At 40.3% G+C, this 22561-nt stretch overlaps 1 protein-coding gene across 1 annotated transcript in view; it reads left to right on the top strand.

The window, feature by feature from the left end:
• Nucleotides 1-22561, top strand: part of LOC115105060 (dihydropyrimidine dehydrogenase [NADP(+)]-like) — a 206812-nt gene that overhangs the window by 5645 nt on the left and 178606 nt on the right. The window contains exon 3 of the mRNA XM_065006803.1: nucleotides 5681-5763. Coding sequence (XP_064862875.1) covers nucleotides 5681-5763 — 83 coding nt within the window. The remainder of the gene's footprint in view (nucleotides 1-5680; nucleotides 5764-22561) is intronic.

Below are 22561 nucleotides of genomic sequence, written 5' to 3'. Positions count from 1 at the left end.
TCAGTACCCCGGTCACAGTCAAGGTCCAATAAAAACAAGGAAAGAAAAAAAACCGAGCATATTTTTAAACGGTTATTTTCATTCCGATCGCAATCAAAGTCTTAAGGAAAGAAATGTAATCTTGCCTTCGTTTTATTTATATATATATATATATATTATTTTTTTGTTGTTCTGTTGTGATATGCATAAATTAAAGGGAGATGGTTTCTCAGACATTTTTCCAAAATGATAATTAAGGCTTTCAGACACTGGAATAACATTTTAGAATTAAATGAAGGTTTCTGTTAGTCTGAAAGTTAAGTTGTATTTGTGTACACCAACAACAAAAAATAACACTTAAAGATACTGAGGATGTTCTGCAATACAGACAACACATGAGGCTGTCGAACACATTTATATTGCATTGGGAACTATACAACAATATTGATCACGTACAGTATGTAAGAATGGCTGAAATTGGAAACGCATCTTTGTTTGAGAATTTGAAGCATTCAAGTTTTTTTCAGTGACAATGATATCCAATGTCTCACCTCTTCAGGGCTTAATCATCATAATCATAATCAGTGGTATTTTTGGCCAGGTGTAATCTTTAACAGCAGGTCTTCTCTGCCAGGAGATGTATTGTATTCTAATCTTTACATGTGATATAATTGTCTTCTCACACAATATTATGGATGAGACCACATTAGTGCTTTTGCCAGGTTTATTTGTCACTATTGAAGGGATTTAAATTGAGTAAAACGAGGAGCAAATGCTCCACTCCATCACATTGTGATAAAAGTAAATGGGTCATGCCTCTAATAGTTCTGCAGTGTGAAGACAGATTGTTCATTAAATGCATTGCATGTCGGGGAAAAAAAAGGAGATTCATTTATATTAAGAAATATATGAAGACATCAAAACAAAAGAAATGGACTCAAATTGTTTACCGTGCTGCAATCACCTATTGTTCAGCTAATTAGTAGTTACAACTGTGTGGCTATCTCGTCGTTTTAGTTCAAATAATGTGACATGTTTTATTTTGAGAGAACAGAAGAGCATCATTGGAGCGGAAGGATTCTACATGTGGCCCACAGATTGTTGGCGATGGCCTAATGTTGATTTTGGTGTTAGTGAGAGATTAGCTGAGATGAGAGCTGAACATGACATTTTTCGACTTTTTGCGAGTGGAAATTCATCACTCATTTATCCTTTACAGATAAATCTATAAGACGGTCTCTGGTAAATGTGGACACATATTTACTGGAGCATATTTTCCATCATCGCTTTAGTGATTTAATCCCTGATCTCTTCATCCTCTCAGTCCCTGGTAAGACATGCACCAGCATGGGGTGAACGACAGGGGGCACTGGGATGGAATATTGACACAGTGGACTGAGTTATTGTGTGTGTGTGTGTGTGTGTGTGTCTTGCCTGGGTTAAAGCAGGTCATTGTGTTGTGAGCAGAGTGGAGCCAGTGAGTCAGATACTGTGTAAACGACTGGTTCGTTATCTCTGACTACCTCTGGATAATTACACGACACTGATCAACCTAGACATGGATTCTCTCTGCCTGATCAAATGTCAGCAGGCTGCAGCACCACATTAGGGTGGAGCACACTTTGTGTGTGTGTGTGTGTGTGCGTGCATGTGTGTGTGCGAGAGAGAGAGAACACAAAGAGGTGTGTGTGTTAGTCGGTGAGCTGTAGAGTGGTATGTATGGGGGTGGTTGTGATCGATGGGCTTTATCAGTTGAAACACACAGACCCCCCTGGTAATCCCAGCAGTGGCCCTCTCTCCCTCCCCACTTCCATCGTAGGATTAACCAGCAGATACATGGAGTATTACAACACAAGCACTACCCTGCCTAAGCCGCTCCTACCGAAGGGTGGGGGAGATTAAATGAATTATGTTAAGATTTGATGTTAATAGAAGCTCCTCGTAATTCTCTTCTCTCTTCCCTCCAAGGACCTTTTCATTCTTCTGAATGTATAATAGAACACTAAGCTTATGGCGTAAATACATTGGCCGTGACATAATTGGAATATAATATTCTCCCCTCCCAACATTTTGGAATGTGTTTTATTAGGTATATAAAGGTAGGTACTGTAGGTGTGTCTGACATTTGCATTTGAGGATTTGTTGTTTAGATAGCTCTGCCTGTGTGTTAGTGCAACTTTGAGGGGGTTGGTAGGTAGGTATGTATGTTATGGGGTTTAAAATCTTATGGTAGACATAAAGAGGGGTGGGGTATATCTCTCCTAATGGCCTGAGATTAATCACCGTTATCTGATATGAAAATGAATAAATCTCACAAGACAAGCTAATAGCTGTGTTCCGCTTCATATCGGAATCCCCCGAGGTCTCATAGCTAACTGGCACGTGCTGCTGCTAGAGTGGAATGAATATCTGACAAAGTTGTGGTGTGCCATACAATATGCCAGATTCAATGCCCTTTATGTAATCCACTATTCTGCTCTTATGTTGGTAGCTTGAAGGTTAACATGAGGAAAATCAATCATTATTTCCAAAAAAAGGAACAATAGCTTAACTACCCTTAATATACTCAACTCTTGTGAGTTCTTCACTCAGATCTACATTTTTTTACAGTTTCAATATTAGTACCCTCATAATGGTATGACGTTCCGATGCGTTTGTGACACATTCACAACACCTTTGAATGAATATGGCTTATTAATGTAGTATTCCATCCCTTGCCCAGAGGACAGATAAAAATTTTAAAAAAATAGCTTGCACAAATTGTTTTTGAAACATATCCTTGTCATTCAGACACGCTCAAACAACGCAAATAATGACACATTTCCATCTCATTTTTATTTCTTTATTGTTTGAACAACGAAATGAAAGAACATTTGTTAATCCCATCGAATTATTGAAATACTTCGGTGTCGACATTACGAGAATTCAATTGGGAAAATCACCGACTTGCACTTTTGGTTTTCAATCATGTAAATTAGGTGTCAATAAGAATTGAAGAGCTTTCCTAATTATTAGGTGTAAAAATGCAGGCCTTCCGTATTTTTCACACTTTTGTGGTATCGAAGAACATGGATAAAATCCTTCCTTCTGGTATAGCACTTTAGGATAAAATTAGCTTCTGGTATAGGTGTAGCTTCACACTGAACATTACCTTCTGGTATTGGTGTACCACAGGGATAAAATCCCTTCCTTCTGGTATAACCAATTCCAGTAGAATCACTTTAGGGAGATGATCATTATCTTTATGGATAAAATCCCTTCCTTCTGGTATCGGTGTATTAGTTTCACACTTTATGGATAAAATCCCTTCCTTCTGGTATCGGTGTATTAGTTTCACACTTTATGGATAAAATCCCCTTCTGGTTCTGGTTTCATTTAGGTATAGGTGTATTAGTTTCACACTTTATGGATAAAATCCCTTCCTTCTGGTATTTATGGTGTATTAGTTTCACACTTTATGGATAAAATCCCTTCCTTCTGGTATAGGTGTATTAGTTTCACACTTTATGGATAAAATCCCTTCCTTCTGGTATCGGTGTATTAGTTTCACACTTTATGGATAAAATCCCTTCCTTCTGGTATAGGTGTATTAGTTTCACACTTTATGGATAAAATCCCTTCCTTCTGGTATAGGTGTATTAGTTTCACACTTTATGGATAAAATCCCTTCCTTCTGGTATCGGTTTCACACTTTATGGATATTAGTTTCACACTTTATGGATAAAATCCCTTCCTTCTGGTATTAGTTTCACACTTTATGGATAAAATCCCTTCCTTCTGGTATAGGTGTAAAATTAGTTTCACACTTTATGGATAAAATCCCTTCCTTCTGGTATAGGTGTATTAGTTTCACACTTTATGGATAAAATCCCTTCCTTCTGGTATCGGTGTATTAGTTTCACACTTTATGGATAAAATCCCTTCCTTCTGGTATAGGTGTATTAGTTTCACACTTTATGGATAAAATCCCTTCCTTCTGGTATCGGTGTATTAGTTTCACACTTTATGGATAAAATCCCTTCCTTCTGGTATAGGTGTATTAGTTTCACACTTTATGGATAAAATCCCTTCCTTCTGGTATAGGTGTATTAGTTTCACACTTTATGTTTCACACTTTATGGATAAAATCCCTTCCTTCTGGTATAGGTGTATTAGTTTCACACTTTATGGATAAAATCCCTTCCTTCTGGTATAGGTGTATTAGTTTCACACTTTATGGATAAAATCCCTTCCTTCTGGTATCGGTGTATTAGTTTCACACTTTATGGATAAAATCCCTTCCTTCTGGTATAGGTGTATTAGTTTCACACTTTATGGATAAAATCCCTTCCTTCTGGTATAGGTGTATTAGTTTCACACTTTATGGATAAAATCCCTTCCTTCTGGTATCCCTTCCTTCTGGTGTGTATTAGTTTCACACTTTATGGATAAAATCCCTTCCTTCTGGTATCGGTGTATTAGTTTCACTTTATGGATAAAATTTCCCTTCCTTCTGGTATCGGTGTATTAGTTTCACACTTTATGGATAAAATCCCTTCCTTCTGGTATAGGTGTATTAGTTTCACACTTTATGGATAAAATCCCTTCCTTCTGGTATAGGTGTATTAGTTTCACACTTTATGGATGAAGCTCGAAGATTACATCGATCTTGTAATGCAGCAAGAGTTTTAATAACCAACCGAGAACAAAGTCAATGGGTATTTGAATTGGATATCCTCAGGCTTTGTCTTGCAAGTAGTTTGCTGAACAAACGTAATTGCCGTAAACGGCCATGCCATCATCCAACCATTTGTACATAACTGAATAAACATCACTCCATTTATGTAGTAAGGGCTGTCGCTCATAGAGGAGTGGTGATACTGTGTACAGTCATGGTGCAAATCAGGTTTTCATAGACACTACACAGTATGGTGGTGTCATCTAAGAGGACAATTTAGCACTGCAAGGTCTGAGGCTACCTGACTTTCTTTGCTTTGTTGTGGTACTGAATGGCAGTGGGCAGGGTTGGAGAGTTGATTTGTATTGTTCAGAATGTGTTATTAAAGACAAACATCCGGGCCTGTATGATCCAGCTCTTGAGTATGAGTAAGGGATTAGACTCTGTGGCCTGTGGTCACTGAGTGGGGTCTGAACACACACACACATATACGCACACACACACTTCTTGAGAAGGGAGGGAGGGAGATTAGGCTGAGCTGAGTGGTTATCTGGCCGGTGGCGGCAGGAGGGCAGAGGTTCCTTCCTCGCTAATCGTCAGCGTGTCAATAACGTCCAGGCTTCTCTTTCTCTCTCTCTCCTTGGCTCAGTCTGTCCCCTACCCCAGGCTCATCTCCGCTCCGGAGGGGTCCCGGGGATTTGATAGGGCCGATGCCATGACAACGGCTCACCCCGACCCCAAGAGAGAGGAGGGTGATGACGTGCGGTGGTTTAAATGATCCGCTGGACCAATAACATTGCAATGCCAGTATTTGATGATTCATTCACAACAAAGTCAGGGTTTTGGAGCTAAAGTGCAATTTGCATAAAGAATACATTTGATTCTCTTTTCCTAAAAGCTTGGTGTGCTGCGATGGTATTGAAGTGGATTAAGACAGGGTATTAGCCCTACGATCAATGAAAGGCATCAGACACCAAACAGACAAACAAACAAACACTCATCCTTCTCTCTCTCTCTCTCTCTCTCTTTTTCACACACACGTAGAGCTGCGTGACGCTGGAGAACAATTTTGATGACATCAAACACACAACTCTGAGCGAGCGCGGAGCACTTCGGGAAGCAATGAGGTAAGGCTTCAGCCGTCGGGTCACCATGGCAACAGTCACAGATGTGGCAACGATGCAGGGGGAGGAGGGGATTAAAAGTCATTCTTCATTATTGGACGAATGAGTTTATTGCCACCATTCAGCATTGTACTCTCTGAGGTATTAATTTGTCAGTGGGAGAAACCTCTTCCTTCAGAGGCTAAACTAGTGGCCGGTGGTTATTACACACACACACTGGTCACACATTACCCAATTCATATATATAGTGCCTTCAGAAAGTATTGATATACCTTTACTTATTCCACATTTTGTTGTTTTACAGCCTGAATTGAACATTTAATTTAAATAATTCTCACCTATCTACACACAATATCCCATAATGACAAAGTGAAAATATGCTTTTAGACATTTTTTGCTCATTTATTGAAAATGAAATATAGAAATATCTCTTACACCACCACTGAGTCAATACTTTGAAGAAGCATCTTTGGCAGTGATTACAGCTGAGTCTTTCTGTGTAAGTCTCTAAGAGCTTTCCACACCTGGATTGTGCAACATTTATCCATTGTTCTTTTCATATTTATTCAATCTCTGTCTAATTGGTTGTTGATCATTGGTATACAACATTTTTAGGTCTTGCCATAGATTTTCAAGTAGATTTAAGTCAAAACTGTAACTCTGGAACATTCACTGTTTTCTTGGTAAGCAACTCCACTGTAGATTTGGGGCGGCAGCGTAGCCTAGTGGTTAGAGCGTTGGACTAGTAACCAAAAGTTTGCAAGATCGAATCCCCGAGCTGACACAGTCGTTCTGCCCCTGTTCCCACTGTTCCTAGGCCGTAATTGAAAATAAGAATTTGTTCTTAACTGACTTGCCTAGTAAAATGAAAGATTTGGCCTTGTGTTTTAGGTTATTGTCCTGCTGAAAGGTAAATTCTTCTCCCAGTGTCTGGTGGAAAGGTTTTCGTCTAGGATTTTGCCTTCAATTTATTTTTTATCCTGAAAAACTCCCCAGTCCATAACGATTACAGTCTTTGTGGGTAAGTCTCTAATAACATGATGCAGCCACCACTATGCTTGAAAATATGGAAAGCGGTACTCAGTAATACGTTTTATTGGATTTGACAATTTAATTGCTTTGCCACATTTACTTAAGTGCCTTGTTGCAAACTGAATGCATGTTTTGGAATATTTTTTATTCTGTATAGGGTTCCTTCTTTTCACTCTGTCAATTAGGTTTGTTTTGTGAAGTAACTACAATGTTGTTGATCCATCCTCAGTTTTCTCCTATCATAGCCATTAAACTCCCTGAAATCCCTGAGTGGTTTCCTTCCTCTCCGGCAACTGAGTTAGGAAGAACGCCTGTGTCTTGGTAGTGACTGGGTGTAATGATACAACATCCAAAGGTAATTAATAACTTCACTATGCTCAAAATGATTTTCAATGTTTGCTTTGTTTTTTGTTTTTTTGAATCTCCTAATAGGTGCCCTTCTTTGCGAGGCATTGGAAAACCTCCCTGGTCTATGCGGTTGAATTTGTCCTCGACTGAGGGACCTTAAAGATAATTGTATGTGTGGGGTATAGATTTGAGGTAGTCGTTCAAAAATCACGTTCAACACTATTATTGCTCACAGAGTGAGTTGATGCAACTTATTATGTGACTTGTCAAGGACATTCTTACTCCTGGACTTATTTAGGCCATAACAAAAGGGTTGAATACTTATTGACACAAGACATTTCAGCTTTACATTTTTTATTAATTTAACTCTACTTTGTCATTATGGGGTATTGTGTAGGCCAGTGACAGAAATCTAACTTTGAATACATTTTAAATAAAGCGTGTAACACAACAAAATGTGGGAAAAGTCAAGGGGTTTGAATACTTTCTGAAGGCGCTGTATGTATTCTAAAGTCTTATCCTATATAACTACTGCTGTACACACCTTTTCTATTCATATCATGTCCAAACTCTTTATACACACAATCACAATCATATATATTTATATTCTGGACTTTGACATTGCTCATTCAGATGTTTCATAATTTCTTAATTTTTATTTTGGGGATCTGTGTGTTTTGTGATTACTGTACTGTTGGAGCTAGAAACACATTTGCTAGATATGTGTACGCGACCAATAAAATGTGATTTGATTTGATACACACACACACACACACCTAACACACAGTCAATGTTTAATTTGTCCCACCAAAGCGCATATCCTGCGATTTGATATTAAAACACTTAAAGATGTCTAGCATAAACTAAAAAAAAAGAAACATCCCTTTTTCAGGACCCTCATTTGTAAAAATCTATATAACTTCACAGATCTTCATTGTAAAAGCTTTAAACACTGTTTCCCATGCTTGTTCAATGAACCATAAACAATTAATGAACATGCACCTGTGGAACAGTCGTTAAGACACTAACAGCTTACAGACAATTAAGGTCACAGTTATGAAAACTTAGGACACTAAAGAAGCCTTTCTACTGACTCTGAAAAACACCAAAAGAAAGATGCCCAGGGTCCCTGCTCATTTGCGTGAATATGCCTTAGGCATTCTGCAAGGAGGCATGAGGACTGCAGAAGTGGCCGGGGCAATAAATTGCAATGTCCGTACTGTGAGGAGCCTAAGACAGTGCTACAGGGAGACAGGACGGACAGCTGATCATCCTCGCAGTGGCAGACCACGTGTAACGACACCTGCACAGGATCAGTACATCCGAACATCACACCTGCGGGACAGGTAGAGGATGGCAACAACAACTGCCCGAGTTACACCAGGAACGCACAATCCCGCCATCAGTGCTCAGACTGTCCACATTAGGCTGAGAGAGGCTGGACTGAGGGCTTGTCGGCCTGTTGTAAGGCGGGTCCTCATCAGACATCACCGGCAACAACGTCGCCTATGGGCACAAACGCACCGTCGCTGGACCAGACAGGACTGGCAAAAAGTGCTCTTCACTGACGAGTTGCGGTTTTATCTCTCCAGGGGTGATGGTCGGATTCGCGTTTATCGTCGAAGTAATGAGCGTTACACCGAGGCCTGTACTCTGGAGCGGGATCGATTTGGAGGTGGAGGGTCCGTCATGGTCTGGGGCGGTGTGTCACAGCATCATCGGACTGAGCTTGTTGTCATTGCAGGCAATCTCAACGCTGTGCGTTACAGACATCCTCCTCCCTCACATGGTACCCTTCCTGCAGGCTCATCCTGACATGACCCTGCAGCATGACAATGCCACCAGCCATTCTGCTCGTTCTGTGAGTGATTTCCTGCAAGACAGGAATGTCAGTGTTCTGCCATGGCCAGGGAAGAGCCCGGTTCAGAGGTTGAGGGCTAGGGCCATTCCCCCCAGAAATGTCAGGGAACTTGCAGGTGCCTTGGTGGAAGAGTGGGGTAACATCTCACAGCAAGAACTGGCAAATCTGGTGCAGTTCATGAGGAGGAGATGCACTGCAGTACTTAATGCTGGTGGCCACACCAGATACTGACTGTTATTATTGACCCCCCTTTGTTCAGGGACACATTATTCCATTTCTGTTAGTCACATGTCTGTGGAACTTGTTCAATTTATGTCTCAGTTGTTGAATCTTGTTATGTTCCTACAAATATTTACACATGCAGTTGACAGTGAGAGGACGTTTATTTTTTGCTGAGTTTAGATTGGCTGTTATTGCTCAGGATTGTTTGATGTGAGCTTGAATACAGCAATTTGTTCCATCAACATATGTTTTATTTAAAATGCACATGGAATTCGGGGCATGCAATAATTACATTGCTCCAGGGATGATTGAATGAAGATTTAATTTTGTCTGCTTTAGATCACTTCAGATATACATTGCTGTTTATCTGCATTCGTGTTAGACAATTTAACACATTTTACATCGTAAAAAACTGGTTTTACTGATGGAAGACACTTAACATGATTATTGTAACAGTGTCTGTTTTCCATGATCTAGAGTCTGAGGGTTATGAATGCTGTTTTTACTTCTTGTGTGATCTATGCATTTTGATTTAATGTATGTTTCATTCCACACTGTAAAACCAAGTGTTTAGGATCTGAACACATAGCTAAACACTTTTCTATAACACCTTTTTAAACTCGTCAAGGTATTTAGAATTTCAATGAAAACGTGTCAGTGTTTAGATCGTAATCACCAGAATATGTTTATTCACTGTAACAATTTTTAAACACATGAAGATGTTTATTCAGCACAAGGTGTTTAGGTTTTAAACACTAAATACTGGGGGTGTCGTTTTAACGCTGTAGGGTGTAAGGCTGTATTTGCATATTTCCCAGCATGCCTTTTGAGTGAATGTGATAGATTGTTAGTGATAGAAGGCCTTATGAAATGTATAATATGTGGTCATAAAGGGTTTCCTTTGAATTGAAACGTATTCACGTAGACAATCACTTGTTGAAGGTTTCAGGAATAGAAGTTATTGAATGCAACAACCATGTCTTAGTTATAGTCTGGTTATCCTCAACATTGTGGTCTGAAAATCCTTGCTCATGGGCCACATGAGCAGTCGACTAACAACAACACCATGTGATTGAAATTATTTCTTGAATTAAATGTCCTGTTCAATTGTGCTAAAATCACATTTTATTGGTTGCATACACATACTGTATTTAGCAGATGTTATTGCGGGTGTAGCGAAATGCTTGTCTTCGCTCCAACAGTGCAGTAATATTTAACAATACACAACAATACACACATCTAAAAGTAGCCTAGGAAGAGTCTTGGTGGTTCCAAACATATCCCATTTAAGAATGATGTGCTCTTGGGGACCTTTTAATGCTGCAGAAATGTTTTGGTACCCTTCCCCAGATATATGCCTCGACACAATCCTGTCTCGGAGCTCTATGGACAATTCCTTTGACCTCATTAAGGTTGCACGTTTTGGGGAATATTCAGAGGTGGAAACTTTCCGTGGCAATATATGGGAATTAACGGAAATATATGCAAATTAAAATAAATATCATTTAAATGTAGATGTTTTTTGTATTAGATATATTTACCATATCATATGGAGACAGAAACATAAACATTTGACCTTATCTTAATAAGTAGACGTCATAGCAAATGATTAAATCCTTCCAATATACATTTTTAAAACGATTTAATTACAAATTGAACTTGAATTAAATGAGTTGACTCTTCACATGGGATGATTTCACTGAACAACAAAAGAAAGGGAAAAATTAATGATCCATCGCATCTCCCAAAAATGTTTTCAACATACATCTGTAAAATGATAGTCTAGAAACTTCCTCTCAGGCTTCCAAGTCTTCTCCTTGGACCTCCTCAATGTCCACCTCTTGAACATCAGACTCCGAGGCCTCATCTTCACTGTCACTTTCCAACCTTGTTGAGGATGGCCTGTTGGCAGCCTCAAATTTGTCCGGATGGCCACCAATTTGTCAAGCCTTATATTGGTCAGCCTGTTGCGTGCTTTGGTGTGTGTGTGTTCCCAAACAAGGACCACCTGTACTGACCTCGTCTTCTGGATGATAGTGGGGGGAACAGGCCGTGGCTGGGGTGGCTGAGGTTCTTGATGATTTTCTTGGCCTTCCTGTGACACCGGGTGCTGTAGATGTTGTGCACCCCCCTCTAGAGATCCATGCAGTTGCGGACGGTTCAGTTGCCGTACCAGGTGGTGATATCGCCCAACAGGATGCTCTCAATGGTAAAAAGTTTGTGAGGGTCTTGGGGGGCCAAGCAAAATTTCTTCAGCCTCCTGAGGTTGAAGAGGCGCTGTTGCACCTTCTTCACCATGCTGTCTATGTGGGTGGACCATTTTCAGATTGTCAGTCATGTGTACGCTGAGGAACTCAAAGCTTTCCACCTTCTTCACTGCGGCCCCGTTGATGGGGAATGGGGGCATGCTCCCTCTGCTGTCTGCTGAAATCCCAATAAGCTCCCTCATTTTGTTGAAATTGAGGGAGAGGTTATTTTCCTGGCACTACTCCAGGGCCCTTACCTCCTCCCTGTAGGCAGTCTCATCAGGCCTACCACCATTGTGTCGTCTGCAAATGACATGGTTGAATAGGGAGTACAGACGGGGGCTGAGCACGCACCCCTGTAGGACCCCTGTGTTGAGGATCAGCGTAGTGGATGTTTGTTGCCTACCTTCACCACCTGGGGACGGCCCATCAGGAAGTCTAGGACCCAGTTGCAAAGGGAGAGGTTCAGACCCCCAAACTTAATGATGAGCTTGGAGGGTTTAAAGCTGAGCTGTAGTCACTGAACATAATTCTTATATAGGTATTCTTCTTGTCCAGATGGGATAGGGCAGTGTGCAGTGCAATGTTGATTGCATCATCCGTGGATCTATTGGGGCAGTATACAAATTGCAATGGGTTTAGTGTGTTGAGTAAGGTGGAGGTGCTATGATCCTTAACTAGCCTCTCAAAGCACTTCATGATGTCAGAAGTGAGTGCCAAGGGGCGATGGTCATTTAGTTTAGTTACCTTCGCAGTTTTGGGTGCAGGAACAATGGTGGACATTTGAAGCAATTGGGGACAGGAGTAGTTATGGTGACAGACATTCCTAACACTGATCTGAATAAAAGGCATGTAAATGTCACATCAATTTCTGATGGCTAAATGCACTCTAAAGAGGACGATGGGAAAGAGAGACACTAATGTTTAAAATCGGAACACATCGAAGATATAGGTGTTCTCCTCGTTAGAAACTGACTGGGAAAAAGCTGACTGTTTTAATTTTGCATTATAAATGGCAGTGTTCAAGGTGAGAGCACTTTTTATGTTTTAAACACAAACATTTAGGTTATAAACGTGTCACATGTTTCATGGTTTTACAGTGCACTGTTCAGCATACATTAGACTGAGCTTTCACGCTATGATCAGATGGCAGGAGAGTAGAAAGCAGTGTGTTGGGAGGAGACCATCTCAGTTAATCCCCTTAGCTTCATTAAAACCAGATAGAATAGGATTAGAGAGCTGCATGTAAATGAACATAATTCCTGGAGAAATTGAAACAGCTCCGAGATAAATGTATCATCAGGGAGATACAAACATAATCAAAATAGAAATTAATTAATTTCCCTTTATGAAGAATTGCCTGTTTATTAGCCAGAATTACAACTAATCGACAATGTACCAATTGGCTGTACCAATAGTTCAGATTATCGTGTGTGTCTGTTCTCTCTCTGTACATCCCTTTCTTTATTTCTTTCTTACTTTCTTTCTTTCACTCTCTCTCCCTCTCTCCCTTTATCTTTCTCTCAAACACACACAAAGCTGAGAAGTCATTTCAGCCAGGCAAAGCTGCCCTCCTATTTTGCATTCAGCTGATTGTGATTCCTCCTCAAAGGACCCCCTACTGAGCGGAGCAGCACAATTTGATGAAATATTCAGGTTTCCTAAAAGCTAATAATGTAGGACATCAAAGATCAATGCGGGAGCCTTCATCTGCTACTGATCAGAGGGATGTAAGGCTGTCTGTGCGGTGGTGTCCTGGTCCTTAGGACTGTGTGTGGTGTCTCTGTGCGCGCGTGTGAGGTAGACCGACTTCTGACATGTGCCTTCATTAGGCCTAGCCGAGAGAGGAGAGAAGGCCCCTTGCTCCCCTAACAAACAGGAATGCTATGAATACAACTACACAGGGACATTGCTTGCATATTAAATAAATAGGCCAACTTCTATTGTCACATTAAGTGTATACCAGAATCTCCACTTGTAGCAATATATACAGGGTAGTAATGCAGTAACTGCATAATAATGTTGTACAAGCACAATAAGAACATGTAGCTGCATAATAATGTTGTACAAACACAATAAGAACATGTAGCTGCATAATAAGGTTGTACAAACACAATAAGAACATGTAGCTGCATAATACGGTTGTACAAACACAATAAGAACATGTAGCTGCATAATAAGGTTGTACAAACACAATAAGAACATGTAGCTGCATAATAATGTTGTACAAACACAATAAGAACATGTAGCTGCATAATAAGGTTGTACAAACACAATAAGAACATGTAGCTGCATAATAAGGTTGTACAAGCACAATAAGAACATGTAGCTGCATAATAAGGTTGCACAAGCACAATAAGAACATGTAGCTGCATAATAAGGTTGTACAAACACAATAAGAACATGTAGCTGCATAATAAGGTTGTACAAACACAATAAGAACATGTAGCTGCATAATAAGGTTGTACAAACACAATAAGAACATGTAGCTGCATAATAAGGTTGTACAAGCACAATAAGAACATGTAGCTGCATAATAAGGTTGTACAAGCACAATAAGAACATGTAGCTGCATAATAAGGTTGTACAAACACAATAAGAACATGTAGCTGCATAATAAGGTTGTACAAGCACAATAAGAACATGTAGCTGCATAATAAGGTTGTACAAGCACAATAAGAACATGTAGCTGCATAATAAGGTTGTACAAACACAATAAGAACATGTAGCTGCATAATAAGGTTGTACAAGCACAATAAGAACATGTAGCTGCATAATAAGGTTGTACAAGCACAATAAGAACATGTAGCTGCATAATAAGGTTGTACAAACACAATAAGAACATGTAGCTGCATAATAAGGTTGTACAAGCACAATAAGAACATGTAGCTGCATAATAAGGTTGTACAAGCACAATAAGAACATGTAGCTGCATAATAAGGTTGTACAAACACAATAAGAACATGTAGCTGCATAATAATGTTGTACAAACACAATAAGAACATGTAGCTGCATAATAAGGTTGTACAAGCACAATAAGAACATGTAGCTGCATAATAAGGTTGTACAAACACAATAAGAACATGGCTAATTGCCAGTCACAGCATAGGCATATTCCATGGTTACTGCTCAGCTAACCTCTTGCTATAAATTTAATCAAATCTTATTGGTCACATACATGTGTTTAGCAGATGTAATTGCGGGTGTAGCGAAATTCTTGTGTTTCTAGCTCCAACAGTTCAGTAATATCTAACAAGTAATATCTAACAATTTCACAACAATACACACATCTAACAAATCTCAGTAAAGGAATGGGATTAAGAATATATACATATTTGGATGAGCAATATAATGGCACAACACAGTACATTTATTTCCTTTACAGTCGTGTCATATACTCCTATTCAGGTTATTACCGCTTGAACAACCTGAAACAAATACAATTGAGAAAGACTATAACCTCCTACATTTTGCCATTATTGATTTATATATCTGCTGTTGGTCAGTTGTACACTACAAATACATTCCATGATACTTATATTCGTTTTTTAATTTGACAATGGTACTGTGAACCGTTTGCTTAAGCAACTGTCTTTGTACTCAGATTCTGGTCTCTCTGTGTCAATGAACAATATAGAGACTGCAGTGTTGTGTAGTGTACAACCAACCAACAGCAGATATATAAGTCAATAATGGCAAAATGTAGGAGGTTATATTCTTTCTCAATTGTATTTGTTCCTGGTTGTTCCATCGGTAATATCCTGAATACGAGTATATGACACGACTTTAATTGCTTGAGTTAACAAGGTTAGCTCCACTCCACCACCTTTTAAGGTGAAGCAAATCAGAGCTGGTATATTCACCGCCTATCCCCGTAAACCTTTCACCCAAAGGCTAGTGCTAGAGTATACATCTAGGCAATAACAGAAATATTGGAGTGGATATAAATTGTAAATCTTTAAATTATGTTTTTTCAGTGTGCTGAGTGACTTCATAGGGGTCGGGAGACCCCGCTCTTCAAAGAGCATATTTCCCCCAAAATGTCAGAGAGAATGAGGGAAGTGTAGGACTAATGGATTACGATACAATACATCCCAGCTTGTGAGAGAAGATAGATATCTCATCACCTGTATCGCTGCCTGGCGGTGATAACAGAAAGGGCGATGTTCAAGCTACATATTGTGTGGGCGGCAGATAGTCTAGCGGTTAGGAGCGTTGGGCCAGTAACCAAAAGGTTGCTGGTTCAAATCCCCCGAGCCGATTAGTTGAAAAATCTGTCTGCTAAATTAATAAAATTTTAAATTTGTGAGGGATATAAATCTGTCTGCTAAATTAATAAAATTTTAAATGTGTGAGGGATATACAGCCAAGCAGTTCTACAATGTTGATTCTTACTGAACTATACCTCATTGATTTGTAGAGGGTCCGCAATCCAAAAATATATATTTTTTATGCTATTTAGTATTTATTCATTTATAGACAACACGAGCAAAAACAAATGTCAGCTTTTAGGCCACTGTCAGTGTGAGTTTTAAGTGTGTATAATAAAACACATATAGTCCTCCAGTCGTTAATGGTGACACAGTGGCACACATGCAGTAGTGTCCTTATCTAGTAGTCCCTATGCCTTTAACGTTTAAAGGTTGATTCTCTCTAGTCTATGCCCAACCTGAACAGAACACTGGCTCTTTTTCACTGTTTACTGGGGTTGTTCCGCATTCCACAAGAGAGTCCACCTGTTAGCTGTGTTCATAGTGCCTTTCATTCATTCCATTCTAACACCTTACTGGTAACCCTAGTAGCACACAGGAGTCCGGGCAAGGTAAACCACCTCCACATCCTCCCTCGAGCTCCCGTGTCCCCTGGGATAGTGGGGTAGAACGGAGGGAAGAGGGACAGAGGGTTTGTGTGGGTGTGCCTTTACAGAAAAAACACATGAATTTCATGTGATAACATGTGATCGCATGTAAAAGCAACATGTGATAACATGAAACTACACATGTGGAAACATGATCTCGTGTGAAATAAACTGACCTTTTTCAGGTTCTTGTCTTTCTAAGATAATTTGTAAAAATCCAAATAACTTCACAGATCTTCATCGTAAAGGGTTTAAACAATTAATGAACATGCACCTGTGGAATGGTCGATAAGACAGCTTAGAGATGGTAGGCAATTAAGGTCACAGTTATGAAAACTTAGGACACTAAAGAGGCCTTTCTACTGACTCTGAAAAACACCAAAAGAAAGATGCCCAGGGTCCCTGCTCATCTGCGTGAACGTGCCATAGGCATGCTGCAAGGAGGCATGAGGACTGTGGCATTAACGGCAGTCACTGCGACTCATCGAAGCATACCGCAGGCTATGCTGCAGTATGATGCAACTTTTAAATGAGGAACCACTATGTGTGTGTGGCACAGGGTCTCGTAAGGTCAATGTGAAGGTCAGAATATGCCTCCGCGTACACTTGAATTGCAGAGATGCTGTATATTCACATTATACACTCCCAATACACATCACACACACGCATGCACACACACACACACACACACTTTCTCTGATCAGTGTAAAGGGAAAAACTGTCGGTCATGGGAGGAGGAGAGGGCAATATCATGCGGTGTCCCTACGCTGAAGGATGGCTGTCGTTGCCTTAAATGAAAGAGTGTGACTCTGAATCTGTGTATGTACTGCCGCCCATCGCTCATCTCCTTCCCTTTGATTTGCTCTTATTGTACTCCTTTCCTCTGCCTCTGCCTGCTAGTGTACGGCTGTACTGGGCTATGAGTGATGAACTAGCCAGTGAGCACTATGCTGTGGATGCAGCCCGGGCCTTGTTGAATAGCTATATGAATTTAAATTGCAGTTCAAGAAAACACAGACCTTGGGTGTACTTTGAACGACCCTTGTCAATGCCCCATCGTCGGGAGATGATGGGTATTTCTTTACTTGATTTCTTTCATTGTTGGAAACCTGGAAATCAAGGCCGAAACATTGGAGAAATTGAGAAATGTCCCTATTCAGGCTTCTCATTTTCAAACAATGACCGAATAGAATGACATTTGTATCATTTAAGAATAGGGCATATATATATATATATATATATATATATATATATATATATATATATATATATCATTATTTTTTCTCTTACGATATTGAGACCATATTTGTTTTTGCTGCCATTTTTCAATTGATTGAATTCCTGTATCCATCCCCGTGGGGCATATTTGGATGGTATTTGAAAGGCCTTCTCAGCCGTGTGGTCATAACCATTATCTTGTCAAACGACTCTCTAAGATGAAAATCGTTGTCTTGTCTTTAGCTCTGTATTTCATTAAAACCCACTCTCTTTATATTTAAATGTTTCATTTTCCATCTGGGTGTTATTGCCTCACTCCCATTTCACCCTCTGGTATGTGGGCACTTAGGAAACTTAAAACAAAACATTTGCACATTTTAAAAACACACACTTCATGCCACACTCCCTCTGCAATCATTCTTAGGTCTGTAATGACATTCTTGCAAAGTGTGGGAGCTAGAAAAATATCCTAATCTTAAAGTTAAGCAACGTAAAAAGTGAACTGTTAGAGAGTGTGGGTCTAAATATATATATATTTTGAAAATGTACAATTTTCTTTATGCTGTGCTCCACTGCCATGCCATGGTTCTGTCCTACGCACAGGGCACGATCACCACTAAGGAATCACAATCATCCATCTGGAACAATGCGAATGGAATGGCGTCAAACACATGGAAACTATGTACGATGTATTTGATATCATTCCACTGATTCCCCTCCAGCCATGATCAGAAGCTCGTCCTCCCCAATAATGTGCCACCAACCTCCTGTGCTATAATCACTAAGGAATAATCATGGTCCACACACATCCACACAGTTGTGAAGAGGGCACATCTGCACCTCTTCCCCATCAGGAGTCTGAAAAGATTTGGCATGGGGCCTCAGATCCTCAAAATGTTCTGCATTGTTCTATTGACTGGCTGCATCATCACTTGGTACAGCAACTGCAAGGCATCCGACCACAAGGCGCTACAGAGGGGGGTGAGTACGGCCCAGTACATCACTAGGGCCGAGCTCCCTGCCATGCAGGACCACTACGCCAGGCGGGGTTAGAGGAAAGCCCAAAAAAACTTGTCAGACTCCAGCCACCCAAGCAATATCAGTGCACTAAGTCTGGAACCAACAGGACCCTGAACAGCTTCTATCCCCAAGCCATAAAGCTGTGAAACAAGACTGCTAAATAGCTAATTAAATGGCTACACGGACTACCTGCATTTACCTATTTTTGCACTAACTCTCTTGCCCTCAATTTTTTGGGGGGCACTGAGCAAATTTGGGGTCTTTTGAGTGGAAGTTTTGTGAGAATTTTGTACGACAGCCGGTGCATGTTTACAATGAACACTGAGGCTGTACCCTTACAGTTTTAGACAGTAGCCAATAGGCTATTGTGGCTATTTGATCATAATGTAGGCCTACCAACAAAACCAATAGAGCGAATCCCAGAACATTTTCACATGGAAATAGCTTTTGATTTCTATAGTATAGCCTACAGTAGCCAATATGTGGTGTTCAATACAGGACTATTGCATGAAACTTTGAAAAACGTTTTTACATTATGAAGGGTTTGACATGAATTTGTGATTTAAAAAAAAACTTGGTCTGTAACACCATGGGTAAAATAGGTGACTGTACATTGCATTGTGTTGTATGATGCAATAAATCACATTACAAAATAAAAAAAATATTATTACCATACAGAGAATTAGACAATGTAGGCTAATCCTCTCCCTATTGGTTTATTTGCATATTCAAGCCGGTCTCAAAATAAAACACTGGCCCTTTAATTAAACCAAAGCTTTTTACCTGACTGGCTTTTCAGACATCTTGAAATATAGCCTACAGGTGTTGTCATCTTGTAGGAAGCAAAAACTCCACATTGCTGACCTATACTTATCTATAAATGGGCTAATAACTCGCTAACTAGCAAAGAATATCAACACGTGCACATGCTCGGATCTGATCTGATCTGATCTGGAAAAAAACTCGTTCACTCGCGGGTTATTGAAATACCGCTCGTGGGCTACCCCTGTCAAATATTGCGCTGTGGCTCTGGCTTTGCCTACAATAAAATCACAGACTCAATCTTGCAAAGTTAGATTTGTTTTGGTTTGTTGCATTGAAAATTGCTTATTTAATGTTGATTCGATCACAGAAAAAACGTTGAATAATATAGTGCAAACTAATTGGGTGAACTCAGTGAAGTTCAATCTCTTGCGTTTCTGTGCAGTCTTGGAGTAGGTGAGCGGCTGTGCACGCGCGCAGTTTAGAGGGAGCATTGCGCTGGACTCTACCCACACACTTACTTACACTGACATCCCAACACACACATACACACCGACTAATACAATTTCATTCCTACTGTCTCTCCCTGCCTGTGATCTGACCTAGGGTCCGGAGTTAGTAGCCTGCCCACTGTGTTCAGTGGCTGTAGCTCTCATAACGCTGATCAGGTGTCAGGGCTATTGGGCTAATTGTGGGATTATTACTGACCACATAGTCTGTGTGGTGTGGAGCTCACATCATCAAATCACTTACTGCTCTCTGCTGTCCTCTGCAGTTGGCAACTATTATCATCGTTGGAGTCTAAATGATATTTAGAGTCTTTTCCTTCACATAGGAATATGTGTCGAAGATAGTGTGTTGGTGAAGTCAGTGAGAGAAGCAAGATTTGAATTATTTGATTTTGTTGAATGGTGACTTGCTTGATGATTGTGTGACTTGGTTGTTTGAGTGTTTTCTGTTTTATTCTCACAAACACAAAGCATTACTGGGGCGGCAGGTAGCCTAGTGGTTAGAGTGTTGGGCCAGTAACCGAAAGGTTGCTAGATCAAATCCCTGAGCTGTCAAGGTAAAAAAATCTGTCGTTCTTCCCCTGAACAAGGCAGTTCCTAGGCTGACATTGTAAATAAGAATTTGTTCTCAACTGTCTTGCCTAGTTTTTAAAAAATCAAAAAATTATTATTGTTTAATTTGGATAATGAATGTACTTTTTAAATTGTTTATTTTAATTGTTGATTTGAATGTTAAGTATATTTCTCTCATTCCCCCACCACCACTCCTCCGCCCCGATAAAACGCTAGACATTTAATTGCATGAACACTTTGACAGTTAAAGCAATTAAGGTGACAGGTGAGTGTGTTAAAAGCAGGATGTTCATTATAACCCCATACCTGTCTGTCCTGACAGCTCTTTAAATGCCTGCTGTTCCCACCCCTACCACGGCTCCACCGTGGCTCCTTTCATTTCATTTAACTCCCAGTTTCCACCATTTAGGGGGGAAAATGTGTCAATGGAACCCACGTCGGTTTGCCATTCTGTGTCAGGAAGTGCAAACAATGCCCTAAGCTTCATAGTTCTTTGCATTCAGGTCAGCGGAATATGACTGCTGTGTCTTTCACTGAACGATTAATGGGGTTGAATTGTAGATATCCTGGTGAATTACATTACCTTGAAAACACAAGGTTTTCTACGTGATCTGTTTGCGCAAGATTCTGTTGTTTATTTTGATTGGGCGATGTTTGTAGATTTGGGTAAACGTCAGTTTAACAATTTAATGATAGTTACTGCTGACTAATAATAGGAAGGACAAATGTTGTTTTTTTTAACATGATGGCATAATTCTCCCCTTCTCACTACACTCCCTCTCTTCTCTCTCTCCATACACCACATTTCCTGCCACTCTGGATGGAGGTGACATAACAGAAGTGGGGGGTGAAGAGCAGGCCTACATTCCTCCCTCCCCCCTGTGTTATGCATTGTGGGGGTATTGTGTACAGCTGTTGTATATCCCCTGGCTGATCTGAGGCAGACCTCAGCAGGACAGCATTGACAGCTGTGACGGCTCGGCTGGTAACCGCTGGTACCCTGTGTGCGTGGCGTAACCTCGCCTCACCTGGGTCTGGTTCTGATATGTACTGAGAGAGCAACAGACAGAGAGAGAGACAGACAGAGAATATGGGCTGCAGGTCTAGTTTCATTGTGTCCGGATCCAGTCATAACTACAGCAGCTAATAACAATAATTATGTACACAGCATATGTTAATATCTACTATACTAATGTTATACTGTACTGATACTTGTACTGAACTGTACAAGAAGGCAGCGTTACTATAACTGCTGTCCCTGGTGCTGATAGTGTGGCCTTGAATATGGTTATGAGCCTCCGATTATCTTGTGACTTTTCAAATGGTTTTATCGAATACTTTAAACCATGGTTTTCTAAGGCTATAGGCAGTGCCTACAGGCAGTTGCAATATGTCAGATTTCACATAATATTACCAGGAGCTGCAGTTCGGTTCTGTGTAGTTTGTCAAAGGCTTCTATTGTCCACCTAATTGTCAGTTGACATTTCTCTTCCTGATTGTTATAGACATCAAATCAGTGGCGTGATAAGACTGGAAGGTATTATTTTCCGTATTACCTCCTCATCATGAATATGAATGCAAACGACTAATTTCACAAAGATAACGGTGAACAGCTCTGTGTGTAGTGACAAAATAATTCTTTGAGGGAAAAGCAATCATTTAAATTGCAAACCCCTTAGAGGTGTGTGGCGCTTTTATTGAATTGCACATTTCTGTTGCTAGCTAATAATAATAGAAACAATGAATTAGGAGATTAGGTACCTGGCGCATATTGACGATTCATAACGTGCAGGAATCCACTCATCATACAGAGCATTCAAAGCACTGATTTATTAGGAGAAGAACAAGAAAAGAAACGACACAAAGCTAATCAGGCCACGTTTTAAGAGGGTCTATGTTGTATTGAAACTGTGTAGTGACTGTGTTCTAGAGAGTGTAACGCAGGTGCTGCCTGCTGTACCTCCTAGATAGAGGAGAGAGAAAAAGTCCTCCTTAGAGAAGCTGTGTGGTGTGTAGCTCTCTGTGCCCCAGTGTATTGCTGTGACCTAGAGCGATTCTTGAACAAATAAGATTGCCTTTGTGTGTGCATTATTTTCTGTTGACATTTGCTAAGCGCTAGCCAGGGCTGCTGCTGGCCGGGGGAGATAGATAG

The sequence above is a fragment of the Oncorhynchus nerka genome, linkage group LG22, assembly GCF_034236695.1.
Source record: "Oncorhynchus nerka isolate Pitt River linkage group LG22, Oner_Uvic_2.0, whole genome shotgun sequence".
Lineage (NCBI taxonomy): Eukaryota > Metazoa > Chordata > Actinopteri > Salmoniformes > Salmonidae > Oncorhynchus > Oncorhynchus nerka.
Note: the sequence above shows the minus strand (reverse complement) of the source record. Positions and strands in the feature narration are given on the sequence as shown.